Raw genomic sequence first — 21,692 nt, 5'->3', positions numbered from 1 at the left:
ACAATCAGCAGTGGGCATCTACAGTTAGCACTGGTCATCTATAGTCAGCCCTGGGCATCTACAGTCAGCCCTGGGCATGCACAAACTCTGGGCATCTATCTACAGTCATATCTGGCCACCTACAGTCAGCACAGGGCACCCACAGTCATCTAGGGCATCTACATTCAGCTGGCATGCTCCTTGGTGGGGGATGTACCCTAACTTGGCACTTGCCTGCTGCCAGGGTCCCCTTCATAGCCTGGTTGGTAAACCCAAGCAGCTTCCTTCTGCTAATCCCCTGGTATGGATGATCTTGCTGACAGATCTGTTTTCAGTGGAAGTGTCAAGGCTTAGCAAAGCTTTCTAGTGATCTGAATCAGAAGCAGCAGATGTGCCACTGGTCATCCCTTTTCTCTCCCTCTTCCTCTGGTTTGATATTTTTTATATATATGTTTAGCAGCAGCTTCAGAATTTGGGGCAGAGGGAGGCATTGGCTTGTAAAATGAAGGCAGTGCAGGAGCTGCCTTTAATTACAGAGCTTGTTACCTGATGCAGATGGGCAGGTCATGCCTTGTCGGTTCCACTTGTGTTTACCTGGCACAGGGACTGCTCTCGGTAATAGGCTGCAGACCTCTTGGGGGCTTCACTTGCTCTCTGATAAACAGTTGAAGTTCAGTGCCTGGGTGGATTAATCCTTTAATTTTTTTTTTTTTTGCAGCCTTTCCACCAGCTCTGACTAGTGATCCTTAAAACTAAGGCTGCTGCTTTTTTTTTTTCTTAGTTGCCATCCCACAGTTTAGGTTGCAAGGCTGGGCACTACCTGTTCCACTGGCTGAAGGTATGGCTGTGTATGGGGGCTGGGCGTGTTGAGGGAGGCAGGCATGTACTGTGATGGATCGCAGATCTTGAATGCAGTGTGCTAGGGATGGTGTAGGGAGCACTTGCTGAGCTGGGGAGTAGAAGGCGTGCTCCTTGGCACACAACTAATGCCCCTGATGCTGGCACAGCTGCCAGTACAGCCCAGTGAGAGCCTCTATATAACAAAGAGGAGCCCAGGATGGAATGTGCCCAGATGGCTGAATGAACTCCCAGGGAGGGACACCCATGTGATGGAGACAAGTCATTAGCCTGGCCAGTCTATTGAGCATTGCTGGTGGTTCTGCGCTGGGCAGCTGCTCATCCATCATAGATCTCATTCTCTGTGTCCTTCCTTATTTCTCCAGGAAAAAGCCCGGAGTCGTTGGTTTCCTTATCACTTCCCAAAGTGGCTCTAGGAGGAGCCTGTCTGTCTTCTCCTTCTTCCCCCGTGCTGTGTGGGGAGATGCTCAGACAAGTCGGCAGCACCAAGTGTGGGAAGTGCTGGAGGAAAGGCTGAAGTCAATGACAGGATACCGGACACCAAGGACCCCGAAGAGTGCCTGTGCTTCCCTAGCAGGAGCTGTGTGTGTGTTTTCCTGGAGCCGACGATAGAGGATTGCACGGAGATTATCGCTGCGCGTTTGTTTGTCTTCTACTCATCCAGCCGGAGGATGCATCGCAGGCTGCTCCGCTTCTTCTGCTACTGCCGCCGCCAATGCTGCTGCTGCTCGGTCCTTCTACTGCTCATCAGTGTGGGAGCCGCGACCGGTGAGTGGAGCCGGGCTGCCTTCTCTGCTGTCACAGCATGGTGTGCTGCGACCATTCCCTCCGATCCTCCGCACGATCGCACACTTGCTGCTTTTGGTTCAGTCTCCGTCCTTTCCCCAACATCCAGTCCTTCCATCTCCTTCCATCTCTCTTCTACATTTCACTCTGTCTTCTCCATCAAATGTTTCCCTGCATTTCTTCCACCTCATGTTTTATACCTTTATCTCTCTGCTCAACCAGCATTGCCATTCCTTCCTTACATAGTATTACCATTTCTTACATATATATCTCTATAACAAACACACACACACACACACATATATATATATATACATATATTCTCATCCACTCTCTTTTACTCTTTTAGTCCTCTACCTCTGTTTTATTTTATTTTATTTTTCTTTATATCCTTACTCTTTATTTATGCCTTTCTCTCTCTCTCTCTCTCTCTCTCTCTCTCTCTCTCTCTCTCTCTCTCTCTCTCTCTCTCTCTCTCTCTCTCTCTCTCTCGTTTTTTTCTCACTCTTTCTTATTTGCTCTGTTTTATTTCTATATTTTCTCTATATCCCCCCTTTTTCTTATCTGTCTCATCTATTCTCCTCTTTTACATTCTATCTATCCTCCCCCTGATAATTTCTTGTCCCTTCTTGCCTCCCTCTACTTTTGCTTTCTACCTTCACTTTCTCCCATTACTCCCTACTCTTAGATCCCCATCCGTCACTCTCTCTTGCGCTATTCTCTCTCTCTCTCTCTCTCTCTCTCTCTCTCTCTCTCTCTCTCTCTCTCTCTCTCTCTCTCTCTTCTCACCCCTTCTTATTTATCCTTCTTTCTTTATTTTCTTTATGTTCTCTTTCCCCTCTTTCTCATCCTTTCTTCTCTTCCCCATTCTCTTTCCTCCCCTAATAATTTCCTGTCCCCTCTTGTCTTCCTCTACTTGTACCTTCTAGGTTCACTTTCTGCTCTTATTCCCTTCCCTACTCTTAGATCCCCATCCTTCTCTCTCTCTCACACACACTCTCTCTCTCTCTCTCTCTGTATATATATATATATATATATTATCCCCTTTTGTATTTGTTCTATTTTCTTTCCATATTTTATTTTTCTTTCAATAATCTCTCCCCCACCCTCATTGTCATCTATATCAATTTCATCTATTCTCCTCTTTTCTTCCCCCTGATGATTTTGTCCCCACTTTTTGCTCCTATTCCTCACTTTCTCCCATTACTCCCTACTCTTAGCTCCCCATCCTTCTCTCTCTCTCTCTCTCTCTCTCTCTCCTTATTACCCTCTTATCATGTAACAGTTTATGATCCATAAACACCAGGCTTCTTTAATAAGTGCTGAATAGTTTGGAATTGCAGACTAAACATAACTGAGAGTTCCTTGCTGCTTGTATGTAATGACACGTCCAGTGTACAAAGCTGTTCAGTTATCATCAGTAGTAGCAGTTAATTTACATATTTGTTTGGAGTAAATGTCATCAGAAAAATGATGTGCCTAAATGATACATACCATTTTTTTTTGTAGTTTAGCATAGATGGCTTTACAGGCATGATACTCAAGGCTTTTGTGTCAGTTAGTAAGTGACAGTTGAGTAGTACCAGCCTGTGCCTAGGAGATTATTGTATAGCCTGTGCCAGGAGGACACTAGTTGGTTATTCTGGTCTTGGAATGTGCCAGTCTGCTATATAGGAAGTACCTGAGGGTGTGAACATTGCATGAGGTTGGTGGAGCTTTGTGCATATTGATAGGATTGGGCATCCTGTAGGAAATGGGTATATGCAAGCATGTTGGATCTTGTAGTTCTTCAACAGTTGGAGTACCACACTTTTCTAATTCATATCAATTCCAGCCAGGGGTTGAGATGCCTATCGACAATCAAATCTTACTATTTGTAAACGTACAATTCTGACTTAATATGTGTGTAAATATTATTTGTAAAGGTAAAAGAAATTACACAAGTACAATAAAGACAACTTTGCTAAGAATGTTGCTATCTACATTTTGGATCTGCTAGCATTTCCCTTCCTATAAGCATGGAGTTGTCTAGGGTCAGGTCTTACTCCCCCCCCCCCCCCCAGACTCCAGTGTATAGATTATGTTTATTATGTAGTGTAAGGTAGATGGTGTTCTATGCTGCCTCCAGTCTTCTCCTCTACATGACTGTTGATTAAAGATTTCCCTGTAATGAGAAGAGTCGGGCACATACTTGCCAGGAAATAGCTGATACACAGAGCAGCACTTTGCTAAACTGTATTACTAGCAGACACTATTATCTAAAGTCGGAGTGGTTAGGGACTGTTTAATGACCTTAGTGGAGTCAGCATTGCCATTAACCCCGAGTGCAAAGCAGCAGACCTCTAGGAACTGAGTCCAGATATCATAGTCTTTTAAATTCATTCATTAACCTTTTTCTTGAGGTCTAATGGTCAAGGAACTGTCCTCATCAATGCTGTACATTGGTGAAATGGAGCAGAAGCAAGCACAAACCATATTATCTTATTATGGTGTCACTGTCTCAGAAGTCACAGATTAGACAGCAGTGCTTGGTACAGGATTGTGGCTGAATGTTGTACTAAGTGACTGTGTCAAGTGACTGGGACCAACACTGGTTTATGTCAGCGCCTGCCAGATCCCCCTTTCCATGCTGTTAGCTAGGAGCAGGAGGTGGTTTTAATAGGGACTGTTATCAGTCTCCTCTGTGCTCTGGAAGTATATCTCTCTGTGTTCGCTTCTAGAGTGGATACAGGTGGGGACAACTTATTCAAATTGCAGAAAAGAAATGTTGAGCAAAACTGGAGCCTTTGCCCAATGCAACCAATGAGGTTTTATTTTTTGCATTCTCTAGGAAGATTCTGTCTTCTCTCTTGGCATCGTCTTTTTTTCTTCTTTCTTTTTAGCCCTCCTTCTCTAATACTTCACATAAGCTTCAGGATTCTTTACTGATATTTGTTCTTCTAAGATCCATAAGTGTACATATGGTTTTTGGCAAGTAGGTACAGTATGTAGCAGCTACAGTTTAATATATATATATATATATATATATATATATATATATATATATGATACTAATAGCTTTAAATATATATACTATATACATACCAGCTATGCTCCACCAAGGTTTCTGTGGAGCTCTAGCGTTTCTTCAGAGGTTGCTGGGGGTTCCTTGGACTATGGCTAATTGACCTGTCTGATAGTGTCCATATAGCAAACCAATAATACTAATGACCTTTTTGGCTGCCTGGAAGAGCTGTATTCTGACAACCAATGTAAAGTGGCATTTCTTCACACTGAACACCAATATGAGGCCTCTTTCCCACAGATCTCCAATGCACTAATTAGCAGGGGTTCCCTGTGACTCAAATTTTTTTTAATGGTTCCTCTGATGTAAAAGGGTTGGGATAGTCAGCCTTAACTATAACAACTGTCATTTTTACAATCATAGTCAATAGGATTAAAAAAAAACAGTTATATGGCAAAAAAAATAATGACTGTTACGGCCAATAAGTTTGTAATGAGCTTAGGATCCCTTTATCTCTTACCTTATGTTGTGTGCTGTATTTCCAAAGATATATTACATGTGCTGTAAACTGCCATGGAATATGATAGAGCTATTATAGGATAATAAAAAAACAATAAACTGAACCAAGAGGTTTCTTGTTCTTGATTTCTGCTTCAGTTTGTACATTCATCAGCCCCAATGTCTCCTCCCCATCCTATCCCAGCCCTGGGTGTTTATTACACCATTACCCCCTTCCTGGGCACCCTCCGACACACAAAAACACTTTGCTTAACAAACACTGTTAATGAAACTCATATTTCTTACTTTAATTCATGACAGGAGACATCTACAATGTTGCTGCTGCTACAGCAAGCGATATGCATTTTTCATGGGCATATTCTTTTCATTTCCAATTGACCTGGTTTTGCTGTAATAAAAAATCTGTACATTTAGAAATTCACGCTGAGAGCCAGTGATGCTATTTCCCCTTCCATGGGGAATCTATTAGGGAGCAGGATATAGAAACAGAAAGCGTTATCAGAAATAAGGGGAGCCATGTGTGTGCATCCTAAGAACTTCGCTAGGGCTTTGTTAATGTTCATGCCATAGAGCGGCCTTTCTCAACCAGGGTTCCATTGAACTGTAAGATTCCTCCAGAGTTAGCTACGGGTTCCTAGAGCAATTTCTGCCTCTTATATACATTAAAGCTAACCCCAATGGTTTTTTTATCTATCTGTAAGGGACCATTCTTCCTACACCAATGTATGAACCATACTTTCCATGACCACCAGTATAATGGGGGCCCCCTTCTAATGACCATCAATGTAAGGAGTTCTTTTCCCACTCACCACAAATATAAGGGGTCAGTGCAATGACCACCAATGTAAGGGGTCAATGAAATGACCACCAATGTAAGGGGTCACTGCACTGACCACCAACATAAAGGGCACTACAGTTTTCATGGTCTACATTTTTCCAGCCCCTATTATTATTTGATTAACATTATGTTGTTGAAAATAATGTTGTATAGAACAGCCCTGGGTGTTAAATGTGTATATCACATGCTTTGTTTATGTTTGCATAAGTTACTGTTCAAACTGTGAACTGTAGATATAATTAATGTGAGTAGGGGTTCCCTAAGACCTTAACGTTATTTCAAGGGTTCCTTTGGGGTAAAAGTGGTTAATAAAGGTTGCTATAAAGGCTTTGGCCCTGGAAGGCTAATGAAAAGGTCAAGAGTGGGATGACATAGTGTTCCTTTGGGGTAAAGGAGGTTGAGAAAGACTTCTATAGAGGCTTTGGCCCTGGAGGGCTGATGAAAAGGACAAGAGTGGGACGACATAAAAAACTAGCATTCTCTATATCTCTATACGGATAATTTTCTGTCTCCTCTGAGCTTCACAGAAACCAGCCTCAGCGCAGCATCAGGGGAGAGCACAGTGCGTTCCACTTTTCCCTCACGTTTGTCTGCTGTCTCTCCTAGGGCAGGTTATATGGGGACAGAAAATACCTTGTTCCTTAAAGAACACCATTTTTCTCTATTGCTGTTCTACCCTTCCCTGCTCTGGATTTGTACCAAAGCGTGAAAGGGCTGTGACAGCCTGCAGACAGTTGTGTGAACAAGTTCTAATTAGTCCATTCAACTACTCAGCTATTTGAATGAGTTTATTTAATTTTTTCTTTTACTCCAAAAAGCTGACAATGTCATATTTTGAATGATTCAGCAAAAACTGAACTTAGATCTTGAACTTAGATCCTGTTGCAATAGAAGAGAATGAAACTGCCAAAATGACTTTTACTTCTTGAATTTGTGATACTGTTGAAGAGGGACCATTGGTGGGATGTTGGTGGATTTGGAGCATTCTCTTTACATTTTCACCAATGTGACATAAAGATTCAGGCATTCAGGGACTCTCAGCACTGCACTGTGCTGGACACAAGAGATAATTATTCAAAATGACAATTTGTACAGCAAATTTAGCTCTATGGTATGAAATCAACCTGGAGGCTGTTATCTCATTAATAAGCTCACATCAAATAGCTCTTTCATTGGTCACATACTCCCTGTAGAATACTCTGTAGACAATTACGGATATTTAGCAGCTCCTAGAGCATAACTTGATATCAAACTTTCACATGTAAGATGCAATGTTTCTGTAGACACATACTGAAATGTAATAACTGCAAAAACATGACATTATCTTACATTTATTTATTAAAAGCATAATTTCGTCTAGCTGGAATTTTTTTTATGTAATATTATGGCCAGATTGGGCAAAATCAGATGTCTAGAGGAGGCCCCCAGTCCCAGTTATTAGTTGTCTGGGTTTGGCAGGTTAGCAGTATCGGGACAGGTTTGACCGGTGCCCAGTGCAAGGATATAGAACTACACCCCCTCCTCAGCTTCTAATGTATGCCATAGCATGACTGTACCACCTTATGCCCATTCTCTGCTCCACCCCCCACTTTGGCTGTCCATGGTTGGTATTGAGTGTGCACTACCCATGCATGGCCAATTTCTTGCTTTCTTGTGACTACAAAGTGGTTGCACCTGTAGTGTGCATTTATGTCAGCGGTGGGCAGATGAGGCAGAAAGTGGGCATGTTGGAGTACAGCATTGCAGCAGTAGCTATTGCAGCAGACATGAAGCTGTGTCCCGCTGGTTGCGAGCCACTGCTCTGTAGCTTGCATGCAGTGAGGCAGCACCCTCCCATACCATTGCTCCCTGGGTGACCACCCCTCCTGCCCTGGCCTTGCAGGTATAAGACCTTGCAGGTCACAGGAAAATCCTTCCAAAATGCATTGGCAGTTTCTTGGTTTAATGCGCTTTATATTGGTGATGAGTGAGAAGATTGTTCCTTATATTGATGCTCTGTAGGAAGAATGGCCCCCTTATAGTGATGGTCAGTATGCCACCCTTACAGACAGCTATAAAGAACATTGGTGTCTTGCCATTGGGTCTTCCAAGTGGTGATGGATCTTGTACTATGTAGGCGCCATCAAATGCTAGGTCAAATAGCCACAGCTTAAGGAATCCTTAGACCATGCAACCTCTGGAAGACCCTAGGGTTCCACAGAACCCTGGATGAAAATGGCTGGGTTAAATAGAGCAACAATGGGAGTGCCACCCATCCCCTGCCAATGGTCGTTCCTTAGGGTGGTCAGATCATGTGTACACAAATGACTGCCCTTGAAAGTCTACGGGCAATTCAAGGTGGAGTGATTAAAGTGTGAATCCTCTTTAACCACATATTTGATACTGTAAAGCAGGGCAGCAAGATAAACTCAGGAGTATTCATACTTTATTTAGGATAAGAGTCTGCACGGGCTTTGGAATCACATGTATATGCCCTACCGAACGTGCATTTTGCTTGATGCCAAGTGTGCAGAGAGTCATAAGACTGTGTGCAGTTAGGTCCAGAATATAGACACAGTATTACATTATACCTACAATTCCCACATGACACTTAAAGGTTCTGGATATATTGGGTTGGATACAATAGATCAGCACATCACGCTCTGTTGTTACACACCATAGTCCCCTCCCCTTCTGGGAGTGTCTAATTACTGTCTGTGCTGGTCCAACTCCTTAGCCCCTCCCTTTACCTCCCTCCATAAGCTTGTATGTAGCTGCCATGGAGGAGCTAAGGGGAATACTATAGAGTGACAGCTCTGAGTCTGCTGGGGCTACTGACATCACATCCAAGATGGCGACCCCTATCAGCAGTCTCAATGTTACAAAACTTAGGTTTTTACAAGTAAATAAAATGCATAAATTACATTAAATTCACATATATTCTTAAGGGATAGAAAAAGAAAAAAAGATGTGACCACAAGGTCTCTTTTTGTCCTCTTGCACAGAGATGCCTAAAAACGCCATGTTTTTACTTATTCAGGTTTTTTTTTTTTGCTGATCTAAATGTAGCCCATTGTTGTTAATGGGCCTGTACACACAAGTACATAAACTTGCGACACGTATAGATCAGTAAAAAGAGAATGACAAAAATCTGTGTTGCTGGACAGTATTTCACACACGTCCCCACATATACATGCAAATACACACATGTATGACTCAAGCTAGAAAAAATTTTACGCGCATGTACACATATGCGTGAAATATGCAAATAAATACATGCATTTACTATACTACCCATCCTTGCTTTTTTAAGTAAGTATTTTCAGGAAGGAAACTCATGATCGACTCTTCTCTGCGATAGAATATAACAAAAACTGCTGTCTGCATTACCAAATGGACTGCAGGTTCGAGGAATGGCTGTTCATCTGGATGAGATGGACAAAGGCTGGAACTGCTTTGAGCCAAAACAGACACTAATGTTCAGTGACTCAGCAAAGGTTTATCATGTAAAGTCAGGGCAGGGGGCTCATGCTATCTTTTTAGTGCATAGCCACTTAAACATGTCACATAATAAGATTACACTGCTCAGCAGTGATCTGGAGCCTGCAAAGTGTCCAGATGTGATTGTCACTACTACTGCACATCTAACCCTGAAAGGGCTGCAAAGCTTCTGTAGGTTTCTGATGGAAGGAAGCCTTATTAAGTTGCGGTGTCTATCTAATTTACATCATGGCTTCCAATTAAGGCGAGAATCACTCCATTCCAACCGCGGGTTTAGTGGTTGACATTTCAGTGCATTAACATTTAAATCATTTCCTCCCCAGAAAAGAACGAAAATGGTATAGGGAGAGCAAAGAAAAGAAAAAAAAAACATCAGAGCAGGCAATTAAATGCACAATTATGCAGATCTATCTGATTGCAACTTTTCTTTTTTCCATGCAGATAAATGTGGTGAAACTATAAAGGTAAAGGAACCCCACTATCTGACCTCCCCTGGATATCCTTCAACCTACTACCAATCCCAGAGATGTGAGTGGATTATACAAGCCCCTGAGAAGTACCAGAGGATCGCCATCAACTTCAACCCTCACTTCGACTTAGAAGACCGGGAGTGCAAGTAAGTAGAATCAGACTGTCAAGGCTTGGGCGCCACCTGCTGGTCACCATAGGCAACTGCTGGTACCAGTCTCTACAGTTCATGGGTTACTAAGGAGCATCGCCTGTGTGTGTCACTTTATGATCGATCGGGGATTGAAACCCATGTCAGATCATTTATTCGAGGCCGAGATATTAAATCTAAATGTTCTGTTCGCTGGAAGTGAAGCGTGTTCTTGTTATCCACCTTACCGATGCATTGCCTGGTTTTCATCTCATTGATGTGCCTGTTCCAATTCATTCCTGAGAAAAGAAAGAAAAAAATATTTCAGCAGAAAGCAGGAGTGAAGGCTCTAATGGCCTGACATATGCCTCACCGCCGCCTCCTCCAAATACACTTCCCTGTGCCTTGGCTCCGCAGAGCATGTCAGTGCCGTAATGTCTGTTCCATTTTGTAGCCGGAGCCTCAGGCTCTGCTCTCATTTGCTTGCTGTAAATAATGCATATGTATGTACATATTAAGCTCTTCCTTTGAGAGGGTTTATCGCTGCCTACGTTGAATGCACATACAGCAATTTCTGGGCGGCATAGCCTGTGATGCCGAGCCAGGCTGCAGGAGGTGTTTGCATTGAAGTCATGTAAATTATTCCAGAAGAAAATAGAAAAGGCAGCAACTAATCAGAAATTATCATTATTACAAGTATTTATATAGCCAAACAATTGACACAGTGTTTTCCATATTGTACATTCACAACGATCCCTGCCATCAAAGAGCTTACAATCTAAACCCGCAACCTCACATTCATACATACACATACTAGGGCCAGTTTAGACAGGAGGTAAATAGCCTACCAGCATGTCTTTGGAGTGTGGGAGGAAATCTGAGTACCCAGAGGAAACCCATGCAAGCACAGAGAGAACATGCAAACTCCAGGCAGGTAGTGTTGTGATTAGGATATGGTTTAGCAAAGGCTGGATGCTACAGGCTATTGTACATCACAATGGCTCTTGAGTGACAGGTTCACTTTATAATGAAAACCTAACCTAAACCTAATAATCTCATCTAAACCACCACCAACCAAGATGCCTACTTACCTCCAGCAGTATTTACAGCCTCATTCTGATTCTTCCTGCACTGCTTCAGGAACTTCCCAGAGGACTTGAACTTGGCCCTGCTCCCATCAGTGCTGCAAAAAGAAAAAATGGCACCTGGGGGGGGGGCGTTCTGTTGGATTAGAGTGGATTAGGGAGCTGTGGGTGGGGGGTGCAAGTTTTATTATAAAGTGAACCTGTCCTTAGTAAATTTTTGCAAGTGCTTGTCCTGCTTTCAAAAATTATTGAGCTGCTTCTAATTATTATTATTGTTAATAATAATATCTATATTATTATATTAAAAAAATAAAATAACATAAAAATATATTATATATATATATATTTATCAAATATATTTTTATGTTATTTTTTTTAATATAATAATAAATATAATTAATAATAATAATAATAACAACAATAATAATTATAATCTGAAATTCAATATATATATATATATATATATATATATATATATATATATATATATTGAATTTCATATTATAATTATTATTGTTGTTATTATTATTATTATTATTAATAATAATTATATGTATTATTATATTAAAAATATATTATATTTTATAAAATATATATTTATATCTAAAACTGATCCCTGATTGGTTTACATGCGTCACAGTACAGTGTTGCTGTTATGAATCTTATTACATAAGCGCTTATGTAAGAAGCTACTTCATATAATCCATTCTGATTGACTCATCGCTGGCTCAGCTCTGCCATCTGTTCTTAAACGAGGATACAGTGTTGATTGTGGTGTCTCTCTGATACTGGACTGTGTTTTGTCAGCAGTGTTATGAATTATGTTTTAGTCTTGTGTGTAGATTTCAGCAATTTATAGTGACTTTTTGATGGAATATGTTTGAAACATATCACTGAAAACATTCATGTTAGTAAATCAAGCTCTTGGAATAAAATGCCTCTTAGCAAATACATTTCATTGTTTATAGCGCCATGTCTAGCATAATCTATCTGAAATGAGACATACTCTGTATTAAAAGATTACTGGTACTTTCCTGTCCGGTAGGTGGAAACATTAATCTTAACTCTCTTAGGCCCCATTCACATCTATGCATTCTGTGAACACACAAAAAAATGCACTACAATACACATCAGGTTTGCATTGACATTAATTCTCAATGGCACATCAAATGTGACTAGCAGACAAAATGAACCAAAAACACACCAAAACTTGTGAGGCCCAAACAAGGATCAGGAAGTTCTTTGCCATGTTTGTCACATGTAGGGCAGCCCATTCACTTGAATGTTGCACAATGCTAATGCACAAAAAAAACATCAAAAAATGTGCATTCTTGCAACGCACTGATGTGAAAGGGGCCTTTTAGAGTTTAGGCCACTGCTGCTGTCCATTACTTCCATTGTGTCAGATATCGTGTCCCCGCTGCATGCTGTGGTTCTACCAAGAGGTCAATGAAGTAGCCACATGCTGGAAGTATTAGTAATATAGTTGTATAGAAGCTCTGTTTCAGCTTTTTTATCCATGTCACAAGGACACTTTAATGTTTGCTGAATTTTTAAGATTTGTCTTATATAATATAGAATGGATTTTTGTTATAATGTGTTTGTGGTAATTGCTCTTATTCAGAGATCCATTGAGAAAATATAGTAAATGGCTCACTGTGAAGCATGTTGGTGAAGCCCAAGGGTAGGGAACCTCAGCTAATTTGGAACTGCATATCCCATTAGGTATTGCAAGATTCTAACAGCCTTAGGTAAGACTCCCAGAGGCAGAGGCATGATGGGATTTGTAGTTTCACCACAGCTGGAGTGCCATGGATTAGCAACTCCTCCTGTAGCATGATGGCAACGGCTGAGCTTTTAAACCAACCTTGCTCAACCGTTTTACCATGGAGGAACCCTTGAAATAACCTTCTGGGATCGGGGAACCCATGCTAATATTAACTGTATCTGCAGCTCACGGTATATTAATATGACACTCACTGGGAAGAATGCTCCTTATGTGGTCATTGGGAAGAATTCCCCCTTAAAGATAGCTAAAAGATCATTGTTGTCAGTGGTTACTCATCTTAGAGAAAGAAGTTGCTCAAGGAACCCCTAGCAACTGTTGAAGGAACCCTGGGTGAGAAAAGCTGTTTTCATTCTAAATAGCTCAAGTAAAGTTATTGTCATAGATATCTTTTTATCGGGTCATTTGAGATAAACTTGAATTTGAGTTTTGTTCTTTCTAAACAATGTAGAATTGCTGATTGTAGAAGAAACAGTTGAAATAGATGACAGCTGGAGTACGTTGTACTAAGTTTATATCATCTTTTGTTTCCCAAATAGGGACATAAGACAAATCTCTTCCAGGGATCACTGGGTCAGCCACTGTATTGTCTGTCCTCTTGTGACTCCATCTATAAAACATAAACCAATGATCTGTGTCAGAGACACATTTTGGAATCCCTCTTATAAATCTATAAATGGTAATGTTTCTGCAGTCACAGCCAAAAAGAGATGTCAGCTTTTTACGGTCCAAAGAATTGTTGTCTGCACTCAAGCTTAACAGTGTCTTTTTCCATCTTAAAGCCGAGTTCCATTCACCCTGTCAAAAAATAAAAGTCAGCAGCTACAAAAACTGTAGCTGCTTACTTTTAAAAAACAGCCACTTACCTGTCCCTCAGTCCCTCGGTGTGTCCCCCGCAGCCCGGTTCACCGGCTGTCCTGTATTCCAGGAGGTCGGCATCTTCAGTGTGGGCACCCGGCTGTGACACGCAAGTAGCGCTGCGCTTCGTGAATGGTCCTGTAGTCTTCTGAGACCTGTCACGTGTTCAAAAAAGACTACAGGGAGGGAGGACACCTTCCACTTCCGGTCGAATAGGCGATCGGACCGGAAGGGGGAGCGGATACCCATCAAATTCGGGTACCCGCTCCCCCTTGCCCCCCAAAGGTGCCAATCCTTAATGGGTACGGGGGACCAGTCCTTAAAGCGGAACTTCCCCTTTTGGGTGGAGCTCTGCTTTAAAGTAGAATTCCAGCTAAAACTTAACTAGTCTTAAAATATCCCCTTCCCCCATCCTAACACCTATGCTGACTAACCTGTAAAAGAAAGTTGTGTATACTTACCTATTTTCAGCCTGGTCCAGTCCGGTCATGTGATCCAGCTCTTCTATATCAGTCATGGGCGGCTGCAAGGGAGAGAAGGGACCGCCGACAACAGATGGGTCACAGGAGCCTATGGGTGATGTCGCCACTCCCAGGCATTCCTACTTGTTAACCTCTCCTCTCCCCTGCAGCTGCCGCTAGCTGACACAGGGGCTCATTTGACTGGACCGAAGTGGTCTGAAAAATGGGTAAGTACTGTATCTACATCATTCTTACACAAGTTAGTCATCCAGTCCATTCAGCTTTGTCACAATGTAAATTCTTGTCTGGCAGGACAGAAGACCTGATTTTTCTCGTCTGCATTTAGGTAGCACTTACAGGTCTTGTCCCTCCCCCAGATTGTGATTGGATAGAGGAAAAGAAGCAGCAGACTGATGAGCTCATCTTTAGTCACACTACTTACTTATTAATGAATACAGATCTATAATAATTTGTGTCTTTTATCTGCCTGGAGATCAACCGCAATGTTATAAGGATACCAGCGTTTTTAATCTTGACTGATGATCTGAACTGGTCTAAAGGCCAGTAATGCCTATAGAAGTGTAGAATTAGTTTTCTTTTCTTTTCTGCTTCTGCTGCTGTTTGAGTTCCGGAAACGGTGGCTCTGTTTCCCGTCATTAATATCCTACATTTTCTATACAGTTGGTCTCTTACAAGAGTTTGCAGTGGCACTGTAATTGATGAGAATGTAAAATGATGGGTGTAACCATACAGAAAAGAAGCATTCATTGTTGTGTACAAGTGCCATGCGTCACCAAGCAGATCGTATACAAATGGAAAACAAGCTCAAGGACACAGGCATTCAGGCTTTCGGAAGCTCACTGGTGCGCAACAGAGAGGCATGTGGTTTTTGGAAACTGAAGGAAATTCCATTCTGAATTTTTACTGGTCTTTTAATTGGTTCCCAATGTTTAGTGCACATGAACGTCATCTGCCGTGAGACCCATTCAGCCGTAAAATAAATATGTGCCTTGTAAAATGGTAATATTAATGAAGGCTGCTATGTTTATTTCCAAGTAGCTTGAGGCGAGGAAACCTATAGCTTTCTATGTGACTTATAATTTCAGCCTCTTTCCCACATTCTCCAAAAATGGATGCAAAAGATAAGAGTTTTGGTCCCAGGGTTTCTTCTAGAACCTTGGTTATTGAATTAAACATGTTCCCTCTATACATACGCTGCACCTGCTGTCTACACAGTATGGTAAAGGTTTAAGCTTAGGGCGACTTTTTAATGAATACAATTTGTAAATGTTACTACATTTAGATTGATGTATTTACTCTAAAATGGAATTTCCCAGCTTTTTCACCCTAAAGAAACCCCTAAAATATGTTTTAGGTCTCAGGGAACCCTTACTAATACCAATTCAGTCAAGTCAGTGGGGAAATTGTCCCTTATATTGGTAGAATGCCGCCCTTACAGACAGCTAAAAAAGATAATTGGGTCATGCTGCTGGTTTTGCCAAGTAGCATTGGCTCTGAAACTATGTAGGCACAGATGGCAAGTCAACTAGCCACAGCTCAAGGAACCCTTAGCCACCTCTGAAGGAACCCTAGAGCTCCATGGCATCCTAGCTGATAATGGCTACTCTAAAACATTTTATTTCAGAAGATGTTGAACTGTCGGAGGGAAAAGTGTCATGCATTGCTTATACAATTATTGATGTACCACTTTTTATATTTCCACTGCGGGTTCTAAGGAAGACATTTGATTAGCTGCTTGGGCAACACAAGTACTTTCTATTAGATTATATTATAATGAGACATCCACAAACAAAAATGGATAGAATCAAAGCAATCTAATGGAATATTTTATAAGGGAACATACAGCATACAGTTAGTGTCTCTAAGGGGAATTGCTTCAAATACCCCAGTGCTGTAAGATCATAAAAACTAACACTATTGTTAAACATAATGTGGTTGCACTTTCAGACAGGAGTCCACTGTTCTTAGTCAAAATGATGGACTAGCCCATGTATAAACATGACAAAGCGGTCATGTTTATACTTAATGAGGGGAAGGGGTAGAAGGACTAGATTTTTCTAACCTAACCAATAAGTCATTTACTTGGAGATTGGTTGGCCAGCAGACATCTGCTGAGACCATGAGTAACAGGTGGTTGCCAGATCCATTCTCAGCCAGCCCAAGCAACTATGGTTCTACAATGGTATAGGGCTTTGACTAGGTGATATTTCAATTATACATGCAGGTAGAATTGCTGACTAGATTGGTTTGTGTCTCTGACTAGTTCACAGCACACTTAGAACTTTAATCTTCCAGTAGCAAGTTCACTTATTTAACCTTTTTTTAAATATGTATTATGTGTAACTTTATAAAAAAACATTATATAGGTTTACTTGATTTGCTATCCTAGTAAACTTAGGTGCAATATGGACCCCCTACGCTGCCTGTAGTTACATGTTTCTTCGGGATGCGCACATAGTAGGATTTTCAATTAGTACAAACAGTTGAGAGAGTGAAATGCCTGACTTAATTGGGTAGGTTTATTATTAACTTTTCAGTGCTGGCCCCTGGTGTAGAGTGACCTGAGTCCCTGTCCTTGTATCTACGGAGAGAGAAAAATTCCTGTCCTCTCTGCCCTCTACAAAGTACATTTTCACCAAGCCCACCAAGATAAGGGGGGGGGGGGTGTCATTATTTAATTTGGAAGCCTTGGTTGAGGTTGTGATTGGGTTGTAGTACTGTCATTCTGTCCTATTTTCTGTGTATAAGAGTTAATGACTGTTCTTTCAAAGCTCTTTACATTAGTGAAGGATGCCTAGACACACATTATTAAGAGTGTTGACTGGGTGGACTGGAGAATTATTTATACTGCTATTTATGAATGTTTTATGTCTATGTATAGGTAAAATACTGACTTGTCAATAGTGACATGTTACATTTGACAGACTAGCTTTGCATTATCCTGCTTTACCAACAGCATCAATGTACATTTGTTTAAATATATCCATCTGCATTTACATCAGTTAACATCAGTTAATGTGCATTTTATAAAATAACCTGACCATGATTGTTTTACATTTTACATATGTGATACTTGTGTGAATTATTATTATTATTATATAGGATTTATATAGCTCCTACAGTTTGCTCAGCGCTTTACAATATAACGGGAGACAATACAGCAACAATACAGTTCAATACAAGAGGATTAGGAGGGCCCTGCTCCTTGGAGCTTACAATCTAAGAGGGAGGGGCTAGTGGTACAAAAGGTAATAACTGTGGGGGATGGACTGGTAGGAGGAATAGAAGATTCCATTATTAGCTGAGGGCAGGATAGGCTTCCCTAAAGAGATAGGTTTTCAGAGATCGCCTAAAAGGGAGCAGAGTAGGCGATAGTCTCATAAATTGGGGTAGAGAGTTCCAGAGGAAGGGGGAAGCTCTGGAAAAGTCCTGGAGACGAGCATGGGAGGAGGAGAAAAGGGAGCTAGAGAGCAGGAGGTTGTGCAAGGAGCGGAGAGTATGGTTTGGGTGGTATCTGGAGACAAGATCGGTGATGTAATTTGGGAAAGAGTTATAAATGTCTTTATATGTTATTGTTAATGTTTTGAATTATATCCGTTGGGCAACAGGAAGCCAGTGGAGGGATTGGCAGAGAGGGATGGCAGATATGGAACGGATAGTAAGGTGGATGAGTCTGGCAGCAGCATTCATGATAGACTGAAGAGGGGATAACCTGCGATGAGGTAGGCCAATGAGGAGGGAGTTATAATAGTCAAGGCGAGAGATAACCAGGGAGTGAATGAGTTGCTTAGTAGTTTCTGAGGTTAAGAGCAGGCATATCTTATAGATGTTGCAGAGGTGAAGTCTACAGACTAGACTTAATTTGACTGTAATTCTTATATTCTTGAGATGAGAAAGAGTGACACCCTATAATACAATGGGGGTTGGATTACTAAAAACTGAAGAGTGCAAAATCTGATGCAGTTATGCATAGAAACCAATCAGCTTCCAGTTTTGTTGTCAAAGCATAATTGAACAAGCTGAAGTTAAAAGATGATTAGCTACCATGAAGAGATGCACCAAGTTTTGCACTCTCCAGTTTTAATAAATCAATCCCTAAGTATTGAGGCAGACATAAGATAATACAGTCATTTAGAGGCTGGATGTAAGGTTTGATGTAGTATGACACTTTGGTAGTAAATTGTATATTTTTATTGAGGCATGAGAGCAAAATAAAGAACATTTGAGGAAGATGGAGGGACAAGATTATCTACCATTTTGCTTTAAGCTGGTCCTTTACTTTTTATGCAGAACCTTTCCTCAGGTTTCTAAACTTTCCAATTTTTGTCAAAGCATGTATCTGCATCAGCTGTTAAATTTAGTTAGATACTAGCCATGAAAAAAGTGACTGTTCTGCTTAAGCTATTAATAAGAATTTAGATTATTTTATTGTTTTATTTTATTTATTTTATTGTTGTATGTTACGTTATTTGGGATGTATCTATGTCAATTACTAAATGTAAAAGCTTGTGCATAAAGAAAAAAACATTTGGATATTTTAATTGCTCTCACATGTGTTAAAATAAAGCTTTGATTACCCATAACAAGGAGACTGTGTTAATAGAGAATAAGGTCATAGTCCGCATTGCTGGGACAGTTCCAAAAAAAGACAGTTCCTCCAATTGGGATCTATACTAAATAAAATAAACCTAGACACACTTTAAAAGAAGAAGAACTTTTGCTTATATTTGATTTTCTATCCTCAAGTGTGGGCATATTTGTTGTTAATCTCTTCTTAAAACCAATAATTGTTTGAAACAGAAAGAAGAACAATACTTACTTGTCCAGCAGTCAGCAACCATTTGCTCTTTTGCAAAGCTACAGCCTCTGCTCATATCTAACAATTTCAGGGGTGTCAGATAGCTAGTCCCCTAGCACACTCTGTGGTGCTTCATGCCAGCCCCTTTGGTGTGAATAATCACAGCAAACCATGAACAAAGTCAGTGTCAGTTTAAATGCCCTAACCTCCAGGTATGGAGGCGCAGAGAACTTTCCCAAAGTGACAGCATTGGTGTTTGGTGACTGGTCATCACAAGGGGATAAGGAGACACCCAAACCATAAATGGCCTCAGATGTATCAAAATTTGGCTGGTTCAGCAGGGAACAGCTGAATTTCGATCCATCTATGACTGTTCCCGCTCTACAGAAGTTGACCTAGTGATTGACTTCTTTCAAACGGGACCACTGGAGAATTTAATTTGATCAGTGCCTGCAGCCACTCACTGAATGAAGTGTAAGGAACATATTATATACTACTGGGGGTATTAAAGCCATCCTCTTGTTTTGTGCAGCATGAACAAAGCACAAATTCACATTAATTTCACAATTTCTGTGAACAAATGAGAACTTTTCGAAGTAGGTACCCTTGCTGAAGAGTAATTATTAAATCATGCTTTACAGAAAGGACAAGAGATTGAATTATTGCTGAATGAGATCACTTATGTCATATACTGTAGTGGCCCTGCCGCACATTTTAGCAATGATTTCACTGTCTAGGCTTTGTTTTTGCTGCAGATTCTTGAGATTCAGGGCTTTGCAGGCGGACTCGCCACAGTCCTGTCTGCTCCTTTTACTGCGGTGTGAGCCAACAGCTGCCAGTAATGAGTCTGAACTGTAATCTAAAGAAAACTTTCATCACTATCACTGACACTAAGCAAACAATGTACAAAGTGATGTCATGAAGGAGATAGCAGTGGACTTTATTATCCCAGATACAGAAAGTGGACAAGAGTTTGTTGCTCCTGTGCAGGCCACCTCGGCTGGCAGATAAGGTGATGCTGGCCATGTTCCATCTATCTACAAAAGTTGTGAGATAGACCTGCGGAATGTTGCTGTATCTTGTGGGATTGCTTTCAGCCTTAGCTATTTCAGGGTTAATCATTAAAATAGCCCTGGGGAAAAATGATGTAAAATCCCAGCTGCATAGCGAGGTGATTGAGTACAAATGTAGGCTATGGGGTCATTAAAAGTAAATTACATTTTTGTGATAATTATGAGCAGAGGTTCATTTGGGCAAAGCTAAAGGGCCAGTAAACCTAAAGCATAATTTGGTTTTATAGAAGAACTATTAATAATAACACAGACATGCAGAAGTGCCAGGAGGTATTAAAAACTGACGGCAGGCAAGATAAAGTTATGACTTTAAGTAAAGATATTTTCCTATGCTGGAATTCCCTTTAAGGGTATTAAAATAGGCCACTCTGCAGCATTAAACTAAACCTTTTCTAAAATAAATGACAACATTTCCTGATTGTGAAGGTAAATCCCACCATGCTCTATGCCCTATTACCATTAAAAGACAAGAAAGGCCAAAGCTTTTTTGGCCACACTTCTCCTCTGGGTCACAGAAGTGCACATATATCTGCAGTCCTGTGACCCAGAGCCAGTCCAGGTTGGGATCCAACCAGATGCTTCACCGGTAGCTGGCTCAGCCTCTCAGAGCACCACTGAGAGCCTCAGCCAGCTGCTTCTGCCCCCTCCACAGCCTGGTGCTTCAGTGAGTGCTGGAGGGCCAGAGCAGAGAGTGGTGACTGACCTCCCAAGAACAAAAATGTAATATATTTCAGCTTACCAGTGCTTAAATGTGGTGGCTGCATTAGTTTTCTTTTTCCAGGCTAAGAACATATTCAGCAAGTACAGAAAATAACTATTGGCCTTGTCAGACATGCAGAGACTTGGTTACTTACTGTAAATTAAACTAAGATCACAAACAATGTTATCTTCTACCTTCTATCTGTTGTCTGTACCAATTCATGTGCCCCCATGAAATGAAGGCGAAGAGAGGAAGCTGTGTTTGTAGTCCACAGCAGGGGAGCAGCTTACGGTGACAACCATGACTTCTGCCACAGATATAGGGGAGAACTGAGCAAAACTGCTCTAGACTGTTATTCAGGGGATTAATAAAAGGGGAAAGGCCTGAAATAAATGAATGGCTCTACCACATCTAAGGTGCATCTAAGCTGCAATGTACCTACATGAGAAACCTGAAGCATCACCCAACAACAATCTGCTGAAAATCTAGATCAGCCTTTCTCAACCTTTTAAGCCCCAGAAGAACTCTTGAAATAATTTTCAAGTCTAAAGGAACCTCTTTGAAAAATAGTCCATCATTCGGCTATTAGGAAAATGCCTGTTACATTGGTGATCAATGTGAAGAATGCCCCCCTTATAGTGGTGGTCACAATGCCCCCCTTATAGTGGTGGTTACAATTCCACCCTTACAGTCAGATAAAAAGATCATTAGTGTCATGCTACTTGTTCTGCCAAGTGGTGGTGGACCTGGAAACTGTGAAGGCACCATCAGAAGGGAGGTCAGTTAGCCACAGCTCAGGGAACCCTTAGCCACCACTGGTGGAACCTTAGTTGAGAATGGCTGATCAA

The 21,692-nt window shown here is 41.1% G+C and overlaps 1 protein-coding gene across 1 annotated transcript in view; it reads left to right on the top strand.

Annotated features, from left to right (window-relative positions):
• Nucleotides 1–878: 878 nt before the first annotated feature.
• Nucleotides 879–21,692, top strand: part of NRP1 (neuropilin 1) — a 234,722-nt gene continuing 213,908 nt past the window's right edge. The window contains exons 1-2 of the mRNA XM_089668696.1: nucleotides 879–1,605; nucleotides 9,906–10,080. Of these exons, the coding sequence (XP_089524822.1) occupies nucleotides 1,509–1,605; nucleotides 9,906–10,080 (272 nt within the window). The 5' untranslated portion in view covers nucleotides 879–1,508. The remainder of the gene's footprint in view (nucleotides 1,606–9,905; nucleotides 10,081–21,692) is intronic.

This window comes from Staurois parvus, unplaced genomic scaffold (assembly GCF_062004578.1).
Source record: "Staurois parvus isolate SC_StPar_1 unplaced genomic scaffold, SC_StPar_1.0 ptg000061l, whole genome shotgun sequence".
Classification (NCBI taxonomy): domain Eukaryota; kingdom Metazoa; phylum Chordata; class Amphibia; order Anura; family Ranidae; genus Staurois; species Staurois parvus.
This window is presented reverse-complemented; position numbering and strand designations above follow the sequence as displayed.